Source organism: Phyllobates terribilis, unplaced genomic scaffold (genome assembly GCF_046119375.1).
Source record: "Phyllobates terribilis strain yellow unplaced genomic scaffold, ASM4611937v1 Scaffold_2__4_contigs__length_985480577, whole genome shotgun sequence".
NCBI classification, from domain to species: Eukaryota; Metazoa; Chordata; class Amphibia; order Anura; family Dendrobatidae; genus Phyllobates; species Phyllobates terribilis.
This window is the reverse complement of record NW_027362762.1, coordinates 464371727-464392817: the sequence shown is the minus strand read 5'-3', so window position 1 is coordinate 464392817 and position 21091 is coordinate 464371727. Positions and strand designations below refer to the sequence as shown.

The 21091-nt window shown below is 39.5% G+C and overlaps 1 protein-coding gene across 3 annotated transcripts in view; it reads right to left on the bottom strand.

Moving 5' to 3' along the window:
• Window positions 1-21091, bottom strand: part of ADGRB2 (adhesion G protein-coupled receptor B2) — a 726627-nt gene that overhangs the window by 209256 nt on the left and 496280 nt on the right. For all 3 annotated transcript variants that reach the window (XM_073665712.1, XM_073665713.1, XM_073665714.1), the window contains 7 exons: window positions 20068-20136; window positions 18089-18197; window positions 15785-15931; window positions 15489-15667; window positions 15230-15273; window positions 12689-12815; window positions 4896-4999 (listed from right to left, as the gene is read on the bottom strand). In XM_073665712.1, coding sequence (XP_073521813.1) covers window positions 4896-4999; window positions 12689-12815; window positions 15230-15273; window positions 15489-15667; window positions 15785-15931; window positions 18089-18197; window positions 20068-20136 — 779 coding nt within the window. The remainder of the gene's footprint in view (window positions 1-4895; window positions 5000-12688; window positions 12816-15229; window positions 15274-15488; window positions 15668-15784; window positions 15932-18088; window positions 18198-20067; window positions 20137-21091) is intronic.

Genomic DNA, 21091 nt, shown 5'->3' with positions numbered 1-21091 from the left:
TGTTTTCTGCATTTTTTTGACACTGAAAAATGAATAACTTGTCCTTAATAGCTGTTTTTACTTGAAATTAAATAAATGACAAGGTGGTCTGTGACTTTAGCACAGTACTGCATGGTGTATGGCCAGGCTGACAAACAGCTACAATTATTTCCAAAATTGTTTTTAAATGATGGGAATTTATCATATCAGTCAAGAAATGTATAAGCAAAAGGATTCTGTAATTGTCAAGCAGTTGTTATTTTTAGACAGTGAGAATAGAGCATTGATCATATTGTAGAAATGATTTCTTCATTGATCAGAAGATGGAAAATTAAATAGCTTAGATTTGTAAGTCTGTACTGGTGGGTAGTAAAAAAAAAGATGCCCAATAATTATCTCCATTAAGCAAGTACTCTAAAACCAAAAATGCAGTATTAGAAAGTGAGCTACAAGCAAGATACATTAGCATGGAGCGTTCTTTAGAAAACTGCTTGTTCTAGAGAACATTAGCATGCGGCTTTCTTTAGAAAATTGCAAATTCAACAAAAATGGATATAATGAAATAAGGTAAGTGTGCCATTAACGTTGCATGCGTGGTGTTACATTGGCAAACAAGTAAAGGAATTTATGAAAACAAAATAATAATAATACTTTGTGGGGACTATCATTTTTGTGTATATTTCTAAAGTTTCAAGTAATCAATCTTTTAAAATCATCTTTCTAGTTTTTTACATTACATTACTGTACAATGTCTGGTGTAAAATAGCACTTCTCAAAACTCAAATCACAAAGGCAAGTTCTGTCAAAATATCGAGCTTGTAAAATATGGTAGTACATTTTAGATCTGAACCTTACACCTTTGTAGAGGCAGCTCAGGGCTATAGTACAGTCTGCAAGTCTATAACAGGACTATAGGTATGTATCCAAAGGGTAACGTCTCTCCTTGCGGAGAGTGACATGTCAAGCCTGACATGCCAAGGTGAGGAGACTTTTAAGCCGAAATGCTCCTCTGGGAAATATCGATATTGACTTTTAGGACTGCTACTTCCTATAGGTGGCACTAGAGTTCTAGTCCTCTTCCTCCCTGAAGAGTCAATTTGCATATTTCCCAGAGGAACATTGTGGCTTAAAAGTCTCCTCACCTTTGCATGTCAGGCTTGACATGTCACTCTCTGCAAAGAGAAATGTTACCACTTGTATCCTGTTCAGAAGCCTCTCACCCAGCTAAATCAGATCTCACACTTTGCACTGATGAGGGGCAATACCCTGAAACACAATGTATGCAAATTGAGCTTTTGGTTTTGTTTTTTATCCTTAGTCATGTGACAAGGCTCGTTAGAGAGTCGATATTGACTTTTATGATTGTTACTTCCTATAGGTGGCACTAGAGTTCTAGTCCTCTTCCTCTCTGAAGAGACAATTTGTATAGATATGTAGAAATTTACGTTTCTCAACTTCCCTTGATAATTAGGTTGTATACAAGAAGCAAAAAAGTTTCACTTGTAAAAAAACAGTTAGAAATGGAATTAAACTTAAAATATGGTAATACATCTTTCCTCAGATTCCACTAAGTATACTTTTTTATCTGATAAAGCATCTTTCCTTGGGCTTCTTTCAAAACAGGAAGATAGAAGAGTAAGGGCTGTTTCAGATGTCTGTGATAGTCGGTCCGATGGTGGATTGCAATGCTCGGGATGGCTTCATATATTACTATGAAGCTGTCACCCTCGGGTTAGGAGATGCAGGACCATCCTGAGCATTGCAATCCAACATAGGACCAATTATCACGGACATCTGAAACAGCCTAAGGGGAGTTACATGTAAGGAATGTTTATATGCATTGACATTTCTTGTACAATGTAACATTCTGTAATATTATAATCTTTTCCTCTCAATAATAAAGTAAGATTGCTATTAGAGGGGCATTTTCAATACAGAAATTGATGGCATATTTATAGGATTCCTTGACGCAGCATGAACAGTCCATCCAATAGCCACGTAAAACAGCCGCCACCTATTTCTCACACCGAATCCTCCTACTGCCAGGTCATCGCTTGGTTTTAAAGGATTCTACTAAGGCCACATGCACATGTTGAGTATTTGGTCAGTATTTTACATCAGTATTTGTAAGTCAAAACCAGGAGTGGGTGATACAGTTATATGAAAAAGTTTGGGCACCCCTATTAATCTTAAGCTTAATGTTTTATAAAAATTGGTGTTTTTGCAACAGCTATTTCAGTTTGATATATGTAATAACTGTTGGACACAGTAATGTTTCTGCCTTGAAATGAGTTTTATTGTACTAACAGAAAATGTGCAATCTGCATTCAAACAAAATTTGACAGGTGCATAAGTATGGGCACCTCACCAGAAAAGTGACATTAATATTTAGTAGATCCTCCTTTTGCAAAAATAACAGCCTCTAGTCGCTTCCTGTAGCTTTTAATGAGTTCCTGGATCCTGGATGAAGGTATTTTTGACCATTCCTCTTTACAAAACAATTCCAGTTCAGTTAAGTTTGATGGTCACCGAGCATGGACAGCCCTCTTCAAATGATCCCACAGATGTTCAATGATATTCAGGTCTTGGGACTGGGATGGCCATTCCAGAACATTGTAATTGTTCCTCTGCATGAATGCCTGAGTAGATTTGGAGCGGTGTTTTGGATCATTGTCTTGCTGAAAGATCCATCCCCTGCGTAACTTCAACTTTATCACTGATTCTTGAACATTATTGTCAAGAATCTGCTGATACTGAGTGGAATCCATGCGTCCCTCAACTTTAACAAGATTCCCAGTGACGGCATTGGCCACACAGCCCCAAAGCATGATGGAACCTCCACCAAATTTTACTGTGGGTAGCAAGTGTTTTTCTTGGAATGCTGTGTTTTTTTGCCGCCATGCATAACGCCTTTTGGTATGACCAAACAACTCAATCTTGGTTTCATCAGTCCACAGGACCTTCTTCCAAAAAGAAATTGGCTTCTCCAAATGTGCTTTTGCATACCTCAGCCGACTCTGTTTGTGGCGTGCTTGCAGAAACGGCTTCTTTCGCATCACTCTCCCATACAGCTTCTCCTTGTGCAAAGTGCGTTGTATAGTTGACCGATGCACAGTGACACCATCTGCAGCAAGTTGATGCTACAGCTCTCTGGAGGTGGTCTGAGGATTGTCCTTGACTGATCTCACCATTCTTCTTCTCTGCCTTTCTGATGTTTTTCTTGGCCTGCCACTTCTGGCCTTAACAAGAACTGTCCCTGTGTTCTTCCATTTCCTTACTATGTTCCTCACAGTGGAAACTGACAGGTTAAATCTCTGAGACAGCTTTTTGTATCCTTCCCCTGAACAACTATGTTGAATAATCTTTGTTTTCAGATCATTTGACAGTTGTTTTGAGGAGCCCATGATGCCACTCTTCAGAGGAGATTCAAACAGGAGAACAACTTGCAAGTGGCCACTTTAAGTAGCTTTTCTCATGATTGCATACACCTGGCTATGAAGTTCAAAGCTCAATGAGGTTACAAAACCAAAAAAAGTGCTTTAGTAAGTCAGTAAAAAGTAGGTAGGAGTATTTAAAACAAGAAAATTATAAGGGTGCCCATACTTATGCACCTGTCAAATTTTGTTTGAATGCAGATTGCACACTTTCTGTTAGTACAATAAACCTCATTTCAAGGCAGAAACATTACTGTGTCCAACAGTTATTACATATATCAAACTGAAATAGCTGTTGCAAAAACACCAATTTTAAGAAAACATTAAGCTTAAGATTAATAGGGGTGCCCAAACTTTTTCATATAACTGTAAATACAGAAGTGGTGACGTGTTTCTATTATACTTTTGCTCTGATTGTTCCTCTCCTGGTTTTGGCTTACAGATATTGATGTGAAATACTGACCAAATACTGAGCGTGTGAATGGCACCTGAAGAAGAGTGTTTTTACAGATGATGAGTGCAGCTTATTTTTCTATTCGATGGACCGTTCATGTAAAGGAGTTGATTAGCAGTACACAACCGGTTCTGACCAGCCCACTGTTGTTGGAGTTAAAAGGACAATTTTCATGCATATGATTCCTAAAGAGTGCTGGGAAAGTGCCAAGTGATTCAATAATTATTAAACTGGTTGGTCAACTGCCAATCAGAAAGTAATAGCAGTTTCTTCAGTGGAAAACCCAATTAAGACAAGTTCCCTTTCATTGACGAATGGTTTTATTTAAAAATCCATCCATTCAGAGTTTTTTTTACCCAGCATGTGATCAGTGAGACATTTCCAAGTACACAGGCAATGCCAGTGCCAATTCCAACAGCACAAACATCTTTTTTTTTTAAATATAAGGCCCTTATTTGTCAAAGCTTTCAGACCAGAATTCTGGCGTATAACTTTGAAAAGTTGCAAAATTTAGGTGCAACTCGGAGTTGTGCCTAGATTTTGTGACTTTTGGCATCTTCACGCCAGTTTCTCCCAGCTCAGCCAAATGGGTGGAGCTGAGGCAGGAAGGGGCGCAGTGGGGGAGGGACAACATAGCTAATGATGAGCTATGGTGTTCCCTACTCCAGAAATCTCACTCCAGTATCTGACTGGAGTAAGATGTCTGGCGTAACGTAGATTCATGAAGAGCAGTGCACCTCTTCATGAATTAGAAGTATCTGACTCCAGAACGCCCCCTCATCAAGACCGGCATAAACAATGCCGGTCTTAATGAATCGGGCACAGAATGTCTAACTAAGAAGAGGAAATTAGCACATCATATAGAATATTGTGGACTTTATGTTTGAAATTATTCTCAATCTGCAATTTACACAGTATTTACGGTCATTAATTTCCAATTTGTATAAGAATTGAGTAACTAACTTACTTATTTCCTTCCAGGATGCACCTTCATTTTAAAAGACATTGTTATCTATGTTGTAACATACCTCCAAAATGCAGCATACACAGCAAGAAGAATGAGCAAAGCCATGCAGGAAACAGCACAGCCAATCATCAAGGGGACTGATGGAGAACCAGAGACATCCATTACCTGCGGAGAGAACAACATATAAGCTTTTCATCAAGGACTCAGAGTTAATTGTCATGACGTGTTTCATTGTCAATTTTCTTTCAGACTGACTTTTTGATAGCAGAACACTTGATTTTGAATTCACTTTGAGACTTGTCTGTATTGTGAGAGGTTTAATAAAATTCTGCTGTATTGAAGTATATATTGTAGGAAAAAGGAACTAAAAATGTTCTCATTTGGTGTCCTTCTTGAGTTCAATACACAAATTAATTAGGATAGAGTTTTACTCTTCATAATTCAGTGCGTTTTAGTGCATAGAAAAAAAGCTAAAGGAAAATCACTGTGTTCTTTCAAAGAATATGACTACTATAAGTTTATAATGAGATGACTTTAAAGGGAACCTGTCATTAACCTGCAGATATGGGGGTAATATTTTGATCAATAGCGTTTTAAAACTGTGCGGCCCACACAGACAGCAAGGAAATTAACTTTATGCCTCCAGGCAGCCTTTAGCTTTCAGTCATAGAAGTGTGGCTGGTGTGCTCAGTATCGCTGCATCCCTCTCTGCACTGATACGCCGCAGAGATGGCTGTCAGTCAATGTGCCGGGGCGTGCTTACAGCTGCCGCTCACTGTGTACTGAACCGTGACTGAAGCTGCACCGGCCGCTCCTCTATGACTGAAAGCTAGAGATTGTGGGGAGAAATAAAGCTCATTTCCTCCCGGTAGCTAGTCTTTCAGCTTTAAACCTAGGTATGAGTTTAATCTGAAGTGTTTAATCTGCAAGTTAATTGTGTTTGTGGACATGACAGGTTCCCTATCAGGTGGAACTGTAAAAACGGGCAGCCAATCAGTGCCCACATTGGATAGAAAGTGAAACCTGAAAGCTAATTGAATGACCAGAGTCACAAGGAAATTACATCTCGAAGATAATTTCAGTAGTTGAGGCATTATAGCTCCGATTCATCATCTGAAAGGTTTTTTAAGTCACTTTTCTTTTTTGTTTAATGGTATCCTTTACTGTTTTTATATCAAATTCTTTATAATGTAACATACAGTTTATGTTTTTTGTGCAAAGTCAAAATTCATCTTTATTTCTGTCTTTAACCTTCTTTGTTCTGCAAAAAATGTAAAATTCCTGACATACAAAAAGACACTCCATTGGGGATGTGGAGTGCATTTGCACAAAAAGCGACTTTTTAAAAAGTTGCATTCGATGAAAACATCTGGAAAAGCTACATTAACATAAAAGTCAGAAAATTAAATAAACCACAAAAGACAACTTAAAAAAGGTGAAAATTTGGGGAGAAACTTGTCGCAAATCAAAAAGTCACTAATTGAGAGGTGGTCCCGTAAAAAGTATGGCGAAAATGCAGTGATAAATAGGGGCATATTTGTTTTTGTAGCATCTCAGGAGCATACATACTAGGTAGCTACGGAGGGGTAAGAAATTAAAATAGGGCTGAATTTCTACCCATCAATGCCAAGTAGCATTGGCTATGCTGCATATACTGTCAATTGCATCAGCCTCATTTTTATTTGCATTCTTTTCTAGTTGTTCAATAGAACATATATTATAAGAAAACTTACTATTAAATATCCAATGGCGATTAAATGACTTGAAGGGTTCTATTAACTTATATGAGACTTAAACTGATGCCAAATCTATCATGATCAATAAACATTAGTTACAAGTTGTGAGGATATAACAAGGGAATGACAGCAATCACCGTGTAGAGGATGAGGCCATTCTTATTATACATTTCTTCCAATATAGCCTCGCAAACAGACTTTATCTGCCATATAATGGCATTTATTCTGAGTTCTTACACATTTAATCACATACAGTACAGACCAAAAGTTTGGACACACCTTCTCATTTAAAGATTTTTCTGTATTTTTGTGACTATGAAAATTGTACTTTCACACTGAAGGCATCAAAACTATGAATTAACACATGTGGAATTATATACTTAACAAAAAAGTGTGAAACAACTGAAAATATGTCTTATATTCTAGGTTCTTCAAAGTAGCCACCTTTTGCTTTGATGACTGCTTTGCACACTCTTGGCATTCTCTTGATGAGCTTCAAGAGGTAGTCACCGGAAATGGTTTTCACTTCACAGGTGTGACCTGTCAGCATTAATAAGTGGGATTTCTTGCCTTATAAATGGGGTTGGGACCATCAGTTGTGTTGTGTAGAAGTCTGATGGATACACAGCTGATAGTCCTACTGAATAGACTGTTAGCTGCTTTTTTCTTGCCATAATACAAATTCTAAGTAAAGAAAAACTAGTTGCCATCATTACTTTAAGAAATGAAGGTCAGTCAGTCCGAAAAATTGGGAAAACTTTGAAAGTGTCCCCAAGTGCAGTTGCAAAAACCATCAAGAGCTACAAAGAAACTGGCTCACATGAAGACCGCCCCAGGAAAGGAAGGCCAAGAGTCACCTCTGCTTCTGAGGATAAATTTATCCGAGTCACCAGCCTCAGAAATCGCAGGTTAACAGCAGCTCAGATTAGAGACCAGGTCAATGCCACACAGAGTTCTAGCAGCAGACACATCTCTACAACAACTGTTAAGAGGAGACTTTGTGCAGCAGGCCTTCATGGTAAAATAGCTGCTAGGAAACCACTGCTAAGGACAGGCAACAAGCAGAAGAGACTTGTTTGGGCTAAAGAACACAAGGAATGGACATTAGACCAGTGGAAATCTGTGCTTTGGTCTGATGAGTCCAAATTTGAGATCTTTGGTTCCAACCACCGTGTCTTGGTGCGACGCAGAAAAGGTGAACGGATGGACTCTACATGCCTGGTTCCCACCGTGAAGCATGGAGGAGGAGATGTGATGGTGTGGGGGTGCTTTGCTGGTGACACTGTTGGGGATTTATTCAAAATTGAAGGCATACGGAACCAGCATGGCTACCACAGCATCTTGCAGCGGCATGTTATTCCATCCGGTTTGCGTTTAGTTGGACCATCATTTATTTTTCAACAGGACAATGACCCGAAACACACCTCCAGGCTGTGTAAGGGCTATTTGACCAAGAAGGAGAGTGATGGGGTGCTACGCCAGATGACTTGGCCTCCACAGTCACCAGACCTGAACCCAATTGAGATGGTTTGGGGTGAGCTGGACCACAGAGTGAAGGCAAAGGGGCCAACAAGTGCTAAGCATCTCTGGGAACTCCTTCAAGATTGTTGGAAGACCATTTCCGGTGACTACCTCTTGAAGCTCATCAAGAGAATGCCAAGACTGTGCAAAGCAGTCATCAAAGAAAAAGGTGGCTACTTTGAAGAACCTAGAATATAAGACATATTTTCAGTTGTTTCACACTTTTTTGTTAAGTATATAATTCCACATGTGTTAATTCATAGTTTTGATGCCTTCAGTGTGAACGTACAATTTTCATAGTGATGAAAATACATAAAAAAATTTAAATGAGAAGGTGTGTCCAAACTTTTGGTCTGTACTGTACATCATTCAAGTAAGTTGCTTAGAGACTAGATACTTAGTAAAAAAAATATTCAGAATATAGAATGGCATTTTCTAACACATGAAAAAATGCAAATAGTGTGCTGCAGCATTAGCCAGTCTACCACTTATTTCACTTCTATGCTTGCCTTGTTATGCTGATGAAAAAAAGAAGTGGCAAATTATAATGGCAATTGGTATTTTTTTAATGTGCACGCATTTGCTGTAAATTATATTCATTATTGTACTTAGAAATGCAGGAAAATTGAAGAAGAATATGTAACAGGTTGATCAGCCTTTCAATAAGTTGGCAACAAAGACTGTCACTGTTAATCAAACATTTAGTTAAGTACATTATTTTTTCCAGTAGTTTACAATACAGAGCAAACTGTTTTAAAGAGCAAATGAGAAATCTTAAGGTGAGAAAAAAATAAATAGTGGGCTAAAAAAAAACTTTAAAGCACCACTCCAGCATTTTTTATATTGCAACGCTGGAGTGGTGAAGCTAATCTAAGTTCCCTGTCCCTAGTATTATACTCAAGAGCCGCCGTCTCTATGTGCTATAGGCGCCTCTCCGGTTGGTCTCTGGACGTTTGTGACCTGTCGGATTGCTCCAGTGTTTGCTAGGTGAACTGGAAGTCACAACTCAGTGTAAGTCTATGAGAGACATCACGAGGCCAGAACAAGGCTCTCATAGGCTTACATTGAGAGCTTGTGATCGTTACCTCTGACTTCTGGTCAGTCAGAAGTTGCAGTCACAAGATGGCGTCGAAGGACCAAAGCAGCGCCGGGAGCAGCTGAAGATAGCGGATGGTAAGTATAATATTAGGGGCAGGGAACTTACATTAGTAGTGCCACTCTAACTCTGAAATAAATAACAAAGTCCGAAGTGGTGCTTAGTAAGTAATCTATAGTGCATTCATCAGATATTGTAATTAAAGAGGTTGTCCACTACTTTAGCACTGATGACCTATCCTTAAGATTCAAATTAATAGGAGGCGGATGTGCAGTACCCTGCATCGGCCACAATCAGAAGACGTCTAGCTCCGCAAGCGAGTACTTCCGACCGGCGGCCGCATCCACTGACATCAATAATAGCTGATCGGCGGGGGTGTCGGACACTGACCAATCAGACATTGATGACCTATCTAAAAGATAGGTCATCAGAGGTAAAGTAGTGGATAACCTCTTTAACTGGTAAGATTAGCAAATGAACAGCCAAATAGGCAATCTGTGAAAGCAAGGTTCAAGAGGATAAGACAGGAGGGTGGAAGGTCCCTGGGAAGGAGAAGGTAGTGAGAGGGTGCATGTGGCCAGACACTTGAGGTGTAATAGCTGTTAGCCGACGAAAAGGGCATTAGATTGATTAGGGGAGTTAGATCTGGGAACGCAGTAGTGGGAGATCATACTTTTTCAGGGGTTATATAGTTACATTGTTAATACAGTTGTAAAAGACATATGTCCATTAAGTTCAACAGAGGGATGGGAAATTATAAAGGGGATGGGGTATATGTACAATCACAATGCATGATCCAGCCCACCCCAAAATATCTAATCTTTTACTCCTAATTGCAACTGTCGATGTACTGGACCAGATATTCAAAAGATAACGTTAGACATTTACATAATTATTTGTTATTTTTTTCTAAAAAAGCATCTAAGGCTTTCTGAAAACATCAATGGTTCCTGCTGCAGGCCATTCCACAGTGTCACCTCTGGAGATTGAACCTGTATTTCTCTAGGAGGAGAGAGTGCCCCCTTGTTTTTTGAGGGGGTCTTCCATGAAACAGTTTTCGACCATACTTTATGTATGGATCATTTACTGTATGTACTGGTACAAGTTAATCATGAGCTCCTTAGAAGTATCTTCTAGAGCTTGTTAAGTATTCCTCTTAAGTTCAGAAATTTGTTTTGTCACCAGAAAGAAAAAGATAATATATTTTCTTCTAGCTTGAGGGACTCCATCTAATTTTTTAGCCTGGAGTGTCTCTCAAGGGTTCATGATTAAATTGTGACCTGTAACTATGTGATTTTGGTGGATTCACAGCCAGCAGACTTTGAGGCCGATCAACAAGTTTTGGTACATGTCACCTTTTTTTATAACATTCTCATAAGCCTCAAAACCATGCGAGTCAGTAATCAGGGACCACATGGGTCATAAGTGTTCGGCCTCAAAAATCAGAGCAGCACTTTATTGGACATCACTAGCATAAAGGTTTTAATAGAACTGTCCGTACTTTCCTAGATTTAATTCTGTTTTGTGCCCTTAAGGGTAGAACCCAGATCTGCTTTCTATTGGATGGTATAGGTTAGGGACAAAGGTTAGTAGGTCTGACTAAACAACAGAAGGTCAAGTGCATGAGAGTCAGTGCTGCACCTGCTTAAATGGAACCTGTCAAGTCATCTGACTGTCCCCAAATGCTACTATACAGGTACGAACGGATATTTCTTTATTCTAATAAAGTGTCTTATGTGATTACTAATGCTGCAATGTATGAAGGATGAAGATTTATTCTGCAATGTTGTATATACTAATGTGGCAGGACTACGCCAGTTGGGTATCTCTTCTGATGGGCTAGTTCTACCTCGGATCTTCTAAACATACCTCCCTGGGTGTGACTGACAGCCACATATACTTCTCAATATGGTAGCACCTTAATGCAGGCTGTCAATCATGCCTAGGGAAGCATATTAAGGATATCCAAGGCAGGACTAGTCCAGAGAACCCCATCGGACTAGTCCTGCCTCATAAAATACAGTCTTCAAACATGGCAACGTTAGTAATCACGTAAAACATCTAATTGCGATAAAGAAAGCTGCACTTATACCGCTATAGTAAACCTGACATATTCCATTTAAAAGTGGTATGCTATAAGGGTTAGGTAGTGATTTTCAGTAGGGTAGTAATAAAATGTTTTATTCGTAGCTAACTGAAAAGCTCAAAAAGGAAAGTCAGTGGGCTTCTTTACAGGTGGAAAATGATTGCCAGAAATACTGCAAAACTGATAAACAGTACAGCATGGAGATCCTTTGAGACCCATTGATGAAACATGTGAAGTGTGTCGACTCATGATCCCGTGTAGTGAGCCAAGGTACTCAAACTTAACTAGACATGTTGGTTGGACTAATGCCCAGTCATCCACTAAGCAAACCAAGGTGAAAAAGTACAGTCCCAGAATAACAACCATAAATCCACTAGTAAAAGTCCATATTAGAACTTCAGATGACCAAATATGAATATGCATGAGAATAAAATAAAAATAACATTAACACAAAAATACTGTGCAGAAAGGTCTCTAAAATGCACTTAGAATACAAGCAGAGATACCTATGATCATGCATTATATATAATAACTGCAAATGTATAATCTATTGCTCTCTCCCAAAATAGAAAATATGCCCAGGGATGGATTTGAGAAAAAAAATATATCTATGAGTAGGCACTGAAAAAAGGTAGTGTACAATTATGAAATCAATTTAGTGGATTCCCAAAAAGAGAAAAATGGATATAGTTGCGAGAGAGAAAATGGACTTTTACTTATCAACCAAGTTGTTAGTAAGATTTGGCCTATGCACAGAACAGTCCTAGCACATGATTAGTGTATATAGTATGTGACAAGCCATAGTAAAGTGCTCTACAACCCAACAGTTCGAGTACAAATTCTTATTTTGCGCAGGACCCTTTTCCACGTATGTACTATATACACCTTTCATTTACATATGGCAGAGAAAGAATTCCAAAATGGTGAACAACAACCATAACCAGAGGCTCATACTAAAAATGGAAGAATAACCGCCAGATTAATGAAGTCTGGTGAACCTGTTATTAACATGCGTAATTTCTAACAGAACTAATTTCCCGCACATAATTTATAACAGGAATCCATTATTTCATGGCCTATACTATTTATAGAACTGAACATGCATAGTCAGCTATATATCTGCAATAAGTGGGAATATATTCAGAGATTTTACAAGGGTTAAGCATGTAAGCATGAATCATGGTGCTATGCTGTAAAATCGCTAGTGTGTTATAGTTCTACATACTAATAGACCTGAAATAAAGCATTAAAAGCACAGAAATGAGGCATAATTCCTGCACAATATACACCGCAATGACACAATGATAATCAAGAAGAGCAGGCCTAAATAGATCATCCTGAAGTTGAGTCCAAGCTAACTCTTCCGCGCAATGCTCGCTGGCCTATGTTGTCCAGATATGGTTTCTTACACTTACCAACTCCTTGGGAAGTTGTGCCAACACTGCGAAGGTGGAGAGCTGGTTGCAAAGGCATTTGGTGTGAGATGGGTGGGTTGGTAGGGTCTGGCAGCTTTCAGTTTCCCAGCTTCCACTGGATACATCACTGGGGATCAGAAGAAGCAATATGAAGTCAATGCCTGAAAAGGTACAGCTTTGCTGTAGAAACAGTGGAGGAAACTCGGAGAGCAGTGCATATCCGGAGCAGGCTCAGCAAGCCTGCTTCACTTTGCTGGTGCCTTGAATATGAGTGTGTGTGTGGGAGAAACCCTGTGAGAGCAGTGAGGCAGAGAAAGAAGGAGTGTGGGGGAGACAGAAAAGACAAAATGAGGGGGAGAAACAATAGGGAGGATGATGAAGAAGTAAACACAGGGAGAGGGAGTGAAAGATGGCAATGACAGATGAAGAAAGACTGTGGGGATAGACTGTGCAGTAGTAGTACTAAACCTGTGAAACGCACAGTGTAAGAAGCTGAAAGGGCAGCACAGAAGTACAGAGAAGGAGAACAGCTGGTAAAGAGGAAGAACGCAGGGAACATACAAGAATATGTGATGAGTGTGAGCAGTAGGGGAGAGATAAAGTTATGCCGTAAAACCTAATTCACCAGAGATCCACAGGGAGAGAAGACGAGAGGAAGAAAAGCATATGGAATACAGAGCGAAGAGGAAAAGAGCAAGGGGATAATACTCTGGATGGGGACGAATGATGCAGCGTCTAAGCTAAGGGGGTTTTCTAAGGTTTAATCTGACATCACAGCCAATCCTTCCTACCTCCATATCGCTCCTTGCCGTGTGTTTCGCTATCATACAACCCTCTGGAGTGGGTCAAGGTCTCATGTCTAGGAGGTTTACCGCTCATACTGCTTATAGGCTACGGACACCTACACTCCACACAAAAAACAAGTGAAGTGGCACAAATACTTTACAATTAACTTCTCACTCGCTGCTGATTTTGGAGCTTCTGAAGATGTGCCGCTATATGTAGGATCTCCTTGCACTTCCATTACTTAATGCAAGGGGTCTTGTCTCCAAAATGTCAGCTGCCTATATGCATACAGGAAACATGATCTTCCCATACATCACTAAATCGCTCCCCAGTCATTCACGTTACTCTGGTAACCACAGCAGATGGAAAGTAAGAATAAAACGTGGCAGGGATGAGGGCTGGAGAACGGCTCTTACACTCCCACACATTTCTCACACACACCTTCCCATACTGAGACATGGCAGGAGCGATCGTCTACCGAGTGACAGCCTCTTACATTAAATGATGGGCACAGAGGACCGTGCAGTTACAGAGACGTACACGACAGAATGAATAATACAAATGCTTTGTGGCTTCTATTATATTCTGTTTCATAAGCAGATTTCTAACAGATATTGGGAAGAAAGAAGAGGCAAAACTTTAGCAGCTGCAAAAAAAAAGGCCTGTCACCATCTGCTTTACACAATAACAAATTGCATATGATTGTACGACATATTTCTTATAAAAGCCCCATTTTGTCTTTTGAAAATTTCATGTCCTGTATGTTAATTAGACAAATTTCTTCCTCGGAGCGCAAGGAAATCAGCTGTGGTGGTCTTTTCATTCCCACTTACATAAACACAATGTAACTCTATAATGCTGATCGGTCAATGTTCAAAAAAACAAAAACAACAACAAAATAAAGGAAAAAGAACTACAGCTCGCACTTGGCTTGCATTCTGCATTAGTATGAGTCAGGACAGTTTCAGCACTTCCCAATCTGGACAGCTCCAGATCCCTATCTTGGAAAAAATGTCAAAGAGTAACATTGCTGAAAACCTTTGTACTATCTTGCACAGGCAGGACTAACAAAAAGAAAAGGAAAGAATAAGAGCTGGCATTATTTTATTAGCAGTGGTTTTCTTGCTGGAGTTGCATTGACACTAGCTCAGTAGAAAATCCACACTGTTATAATGGTGAGAAAGAATACACAAAGCACAGCTCTCATTTTTATTATATTATGAAAAGTTATGAAAAAGTCATAAGCCCCCGAATCATCAAGACCGGCATTGTTCACACCAGGTGTGCTGGAGTCAGAGGTGCCTGATTCATTAAGAGACCTCTTAATGAATCAAGCGCCTCTGAAAAGTGGTGTGCACCTCGCCACAAATCTTACTCTAGTTAGGGACTGGAGTAAGACTATTGGTGTAATGTATGCCACAACTCATCAAGAATTTGACGAACTGTGGTGTGGACGTGAAAACATCCAAAGTTGCGCAAAAATGTAGAGAATTTTCAAAGCACTTTATGCCAGAATTCTGGAATAATCATGTTGATGAATCAGGGACTTAGTATTCTACTAAATGTGAAATCAACTTCTAGAATATAGCCTTTGACACAATTATATAAGACACGGGCACAGAATGGGAGGTATTGTTTTTTTTCATGAATTAATAGTAAACATAAAATAAGAAACTTTGCAATATATTTTCAACACTATCCTCTTTTTTTGTTCTTAATATTAAATGAATTTCTGAACTGATCGAGTGTACCAACCTTTTAGAATAATCCCATACAGCACACTGGGGACTAGATGTGCCCTGTTAGATAAGAAGACAGGCTTTATTATAGCAATTCTTTCAAGTTTAAGTATTTATAAAGACATACGGTGTACAAAAATGAGGTAAAAATGGGCAAAAATACACAAGCTGGCATTGAGGTCCTTGGATATCAGGTATTACAGATTATGACTAAGACACTATGGCAGACAAATAACAATGTAGACAACAGCATAAATGCGGTACACAGCACTTACATTGATTATATGCGATAATTCCACCACGACTAGCTGCTCTTCTGGTTTGGTGAGAGGACGGACTGTGACAGTCAGAACCTTTGAACTGACAGCTAAGGAATTACTTGGAGGCGGTAAGATGAGCCCGAGAGTACGGTATAGCACTGCTCCTATCACAAAATATGCAGACTCCTCTGTTTCTACAGTACAAAAAGAAGAAAGGATTAAATACACATATTACATTCGTATTCTGTATTACACCCCTCCCACTCATCTGATAAATTTCCTGTATATGTCCATTTGTGTCTGGTGTTTACCTGCTTGGGGTAAAGTAAGAACTTCTTTGGGAATAAAAAGTTTATCCTCAGAGTTTCTAGCCCAGTCGTTCATCCCGCGACGGCCTTTCATGGGGAAGTTTATATCACTGGATACAGCTGAGACTGGTTCCCTTTGGATACTAATAACTGCATGACAGATGAACATGAAATTCAAGATATAGTACATACGTATGCCACCATTTAAAGGATAATTACAGAAAGACATTATCTGATGAGTTTATACACAATTAAGGTAAAGGAACTTTACATCACCTTACCAAAAAAATTAACAGACGTTTAGATTGAAGAATTCTTTATCATAATCTGGCATGTGCCTTAACCTAAACTATATATGCTGGTAGTGATGGCTCTATTCTGTGTTTAACTATATGTTCTATACTAGTAGTAATGTGTATTATTCCTGAATACATGTATATATCAATATATTCAGAGACCGAAATTTAGGGCTAACCATTGCTATGTCTGACCCAACTGTGACCACCAACTTGATGTTGAAAACTTAAGTCATGTTTAGTAGATTTCCTAACTTTGCTGTAGAAAGTTAGAATATATTGAATAGAACAGATTGGGCAAAAAATTGCATAGATTATAGTATTTATCCTGAATGTGGATCCAAAAATATTGGACTGATATTTCTTGAAAGAACATGTTTGTCAAACATAGATATTAAGCATAAAAAGCAGCTCAGAAGTAGAGTCTGCAAAAATAGACCCAAACAGCATTGTACAGACCTCCTGTATACCAGACCCCTGAAGAAAGATGCAATAGGTATGGGCAGATGACCTGTCACTAGGTCAAAAGTAACACAGTAACATAGTTTTTAAGGTTGAAGGAAGACTAAGTGCATCTAGTTCAACCCATAGTCTAACATGTTGATCCAGAGGAAGGCAAAAAAACCCATGTGGCAAACACTAAGCTCCACATTGGGGAAAAAAATTCCTTCCTGACTCCATACGACAATCAGACTAGTTCCCTGGATCAACGCCCTATCAAGGAATCTAGTATTTATAACCTGTAATATTATTCTTTTCAAGAAAGTGGGCAACTTCTGCTCTAATTTTATTCCCTCTGCTAACCTGAGTAATCTTTCTTGCATTTTTAGTATCCGCCATGTGGTACAATAGATATGGGCCTTTTTACTTAGTTTTTACTTAGTGGTCATTTTTATGGCAAGGTTATATCTTTACAGTTGTCTTCTGACAAATATTAAAAAAATCTGAAAACTTTGGCCTTATCCTATATTCCTCAGTTCAGCATACTTTTTGAAACTTCAGCCATGCCTGTAAAATTGTAGTTTGTTAACTAGAGAAATGCATTCAAAAGGGGTGTCTCACAGGGTAATAATGCAGAGCAGCCTAAAGACAAGCCCCTAAAGAATCCTATGAGCCACCACCTCCAAGGAATCCTATGAGCCACCACCCCTAAGGAATCCTATGAGCCACCACCCCCAAGGAATCCTATGAGCCACCACCCCTAAAGAATCCTATGAGCCACCACCCCCAAGGAATCCTATGAGCCACCACCCCTAAGGAATCCTATGAGCCACCACCCCCAAGAAATCCTATGAGCCACCACCCCTAAGGAATCCTATGAGCCACCACCCCCAAGGAATCCTATGAGCCACCACCTCCAAGGAATCCTATGAGCCACCACCCCTAAGGAATCCTATGAGCCACCACACCCAAGGAATCCTATGAGCCACCACCCCTAAAGAATCCTATGAGCCACCACCCCCAAGGAATCCTATGAGCCACCACCCCTAAGGAATCCTATGAGCCACCACCCCCAAGAAATCCTATGAGCCACCACCCCCAAGGAATCCTATGAGCCACGCCCTCTTGGTAAAGACCATAAAAGTTAACCATAACTAAAACGGGCCAAATATCTGGAAATGTGGTGAATAAAAAAAACAAAACAAAAAACACATGAGTATTTAATTCAGGGGAGCAATAGGAATAAATCAAGAGCAAAAACTGGCCACTTTCGACCTGGTGATGGCTCCTCTTTAAATAATTTAAAACAGAAATATAAGTATAAAATATTGCCAATTGAATAGTACATTAATCTTTGCTTATTTTGTGAAACTACAGAGCTATGGGCAGCAGGCTGTGGTTAGAGATGTCGACCAACGTCTGTCTTGGCTATTATCTCTTGCTCTTCACTGTCCATATTAAGTGGTAAAAACTAAAGACATGTAATGGTATAAACCCGTGAGCTAATACTAAGGCAATAAAAAAGTGTTATGTAATATTACTTTATTAAAAAAAATCCGATATCTCATACCCAGATTCTCCGTGACAATGATGGAACTCTGGAAAGGTTTTAGCGCATCTCCAACCAGGTGGATGTAATCTTCAAGCACCTTCATGAGTAGAACAGAGCCTGGGGCCACCTATGAGACAGATGTTGCTTACATTAATTACACATTGTGCTTTCCTCAGCACATTAAGGGGTAATTATAAAAACGTGAACGAACCTAATGGCTATATAAAGTTCTATAAGAGAATTCCATTTACACATCGTTGTTCTTTAAAGCTATGAAAAGCCAAAGTAAATGCTGAGTATGCTAAGCAAGAAAGGTTTCTCCAGTGTCAAAAGTCAACTGTTTAATTTTTACACTGAAATCCGTAAATTCTCTATGACTATGGTATATATGCGCATGTTCAGTTACGGCTTTGTTCACACCTGCATTGTACAAATCCATTTATTTTTGTCTGGTACAAATTGATGTCCAGTGTTTTATAGAAAAAAATAGATAATGGAAATCAGATGGATCCCATTATAGACAGTGGGGTCCTTCTCATGCCGTTTGCATCTGTTGTAATGAATTCATGATCTGCATTAATTCTGTTTTTTCGTTCCTAGCATGGAGCAGGGAAATGGAATTATGAAATGCAGCTTAACACCTACTTCATTGCAATTGAAAACAAAATATCAAATATACGGTACTTCTTTTTTATGAAAAATGCTCTAAAATACCTAACATTAAGTTCCAATCTGCACTCATACTCAAGTCTGGGCAAATATTATCCATATGTAAGCGTCAGTCGCTTAGGGTGAGATCAAGCACATAGAAAAATTCTGCAACGCAAAGGGTGAAATCCTTTGGGCATATCAGTTCAAATCCCACCAAGGACAACATCTGCAAGGAGTTTGTATGTTCTCCCCGTGTTTGCGTGGGTTTCCTCCGGGTTCTCCGGTTTCCTCCCACACTCCAAAGACATACTGATAGGGAATACAGATTGTGAGTCCCTATGGGGATAGCACTGATGTTGTCTGTAAAGCGCTGTGGAATTAATGGCGCCATATAAGTGAGTAAATTGAATAAGTTCATGATATCCCAGTAATAAGGGTACATTATTACTGACTTTAAGCTTCTAGATCACGTTCACACATATATGGATTTGTTGCAGATTTTCAGTGTAAAATCCACACCAACTATCCTTGGCATACTACTGTACAGTACAAAAAATATCTACTATGAATATAATGCATCCATTATCATATCAAAGAAACTTTAGACAAAGAATCAGCATTATCCCGTTACTTTCACCTCAACCATTGATATCTTTAGCTCTTAGAACTTGAATATATCTTCCGCCAAATACGAATTGACTCATCTGAAAACCTTGGTCTTCTACTGTATTCCTTCACCACATTTTAGGAACCTTGAGCCATGCCTGCAGCATTGGAGTTTTTTAACTATTCCAGCATGTAGAATTTCTTTCACAGATCCCCTGATGATTAGCTGATCGTGGGAGCCCCCACTGCTGGAGACCCCCCAGTGATCAGCTAATAGAGGCATGGAGGCATTGCTTTTTATTACATTTTATCCCATTGAAATCAATGGGATCATTTATTGACTGAATGCAAAACATACATGCAGAACTTTATTTGGCTTCCTCCTTGTTAGTGATAGAGCTTTGCAAAAAAAAAACCCCATACACTATAACAATACTTCCCATTCAAAATCCCAATGCACATATGTAAAGTTGTCATTCATCTGATATATATTTTTTAATTAATAAAATGCACTATTTTGAAAGGGCGACATTTATTTGTTCCTTGCTTCCAGCAATGAAATGGCCTGCCTTTGAAGAAGAGGATTATTCTCTCCTGCTCCTGATTGTATTGACAACATTTTACATTGCACTTGGGAATTATCCCCCGCCTGTCACACAAACGTGCGCACACCTCCCTCCCCCGCCACAGGCGAACGTCACACATCCACTGCTCAGCGCTGCATCGTCACTGCTCCCCACCTGCTGAGCGTCCTCCCACTTCTCTCTATTATCTGCATCCAATATGTGGCTGACAGCATGGAAAAACTTCTGCATATAAAGAGAGAGAATTAATGAGGAGGGGAAAAAGGAAGGATTATGCAAGAAGTAGTTGGAGCAACATTTAAAGGCATTTCTTTTATGCAGAGGTTATGGATGTCTATAAACTAGTCACATTCATGCAGAAGAAAAATTCATTGATGAGATAAAATGAATAACATGAAATAATATGAGTTAGTATCAAGGGAACCTGTGGTATAAAACAGTGCATGTAATTCACAATTAGTGATGGGTCGCTCGCCACCGGTCCGGCACAAAGAGCCGGCTTCCTCCCTTCTGTGAACGATGGAGGCCGGCATCCCAGGGAGAGCCACTTACAGTTTCTGAATATCTCACTGGTGGTAAAATGATGATGTTCAGCTGCAGATGCTTCTGATACCCTACCCACCCAGCCAGGTGAGCAGGGTTTGAGCAACATCGGACTACAGTGGTTTTATTTGCCTGTGAACACATTTTTCTTAATGATCTGCTTGAGAGCCAAAGGAATCTGCTCTGTCTGGTGAGTCACGTGATCCAGAGCTGTACTAGTGTCAATGCAGACAAGGACCAAACTAAGCCTGTAAGGATGACGCCACCGCACATAGCAGTGTCCCCAGTGGTCTACCGGAGTTCCCAGCTCCCCAACAAGGCACTTCAAAAAATGTAGGATTCCTTAACAGCTTGTTAAAATTTACATTGCTTCTAATATGGAGGAATTATACTTGTAACATTCCAAAACTTCATACCACAAAACAGACTTTTCCCAAATCTGGCCTTTTGTCACCACCTGCACCCTGCACCCTTTCTGTCACAGCTGCATTCCAGGTCTCAGTGAGTCCCAATCCCACATAGGATTATTTGGTGGTCACTACTTTACTCAGGTCCTCTTATACTTTTGGTTCTGCAAGGCCCTTGGTCATCTATCACTCGGTTTCAGGATGTTCTGCTCTGTTTCCTACCACTATAT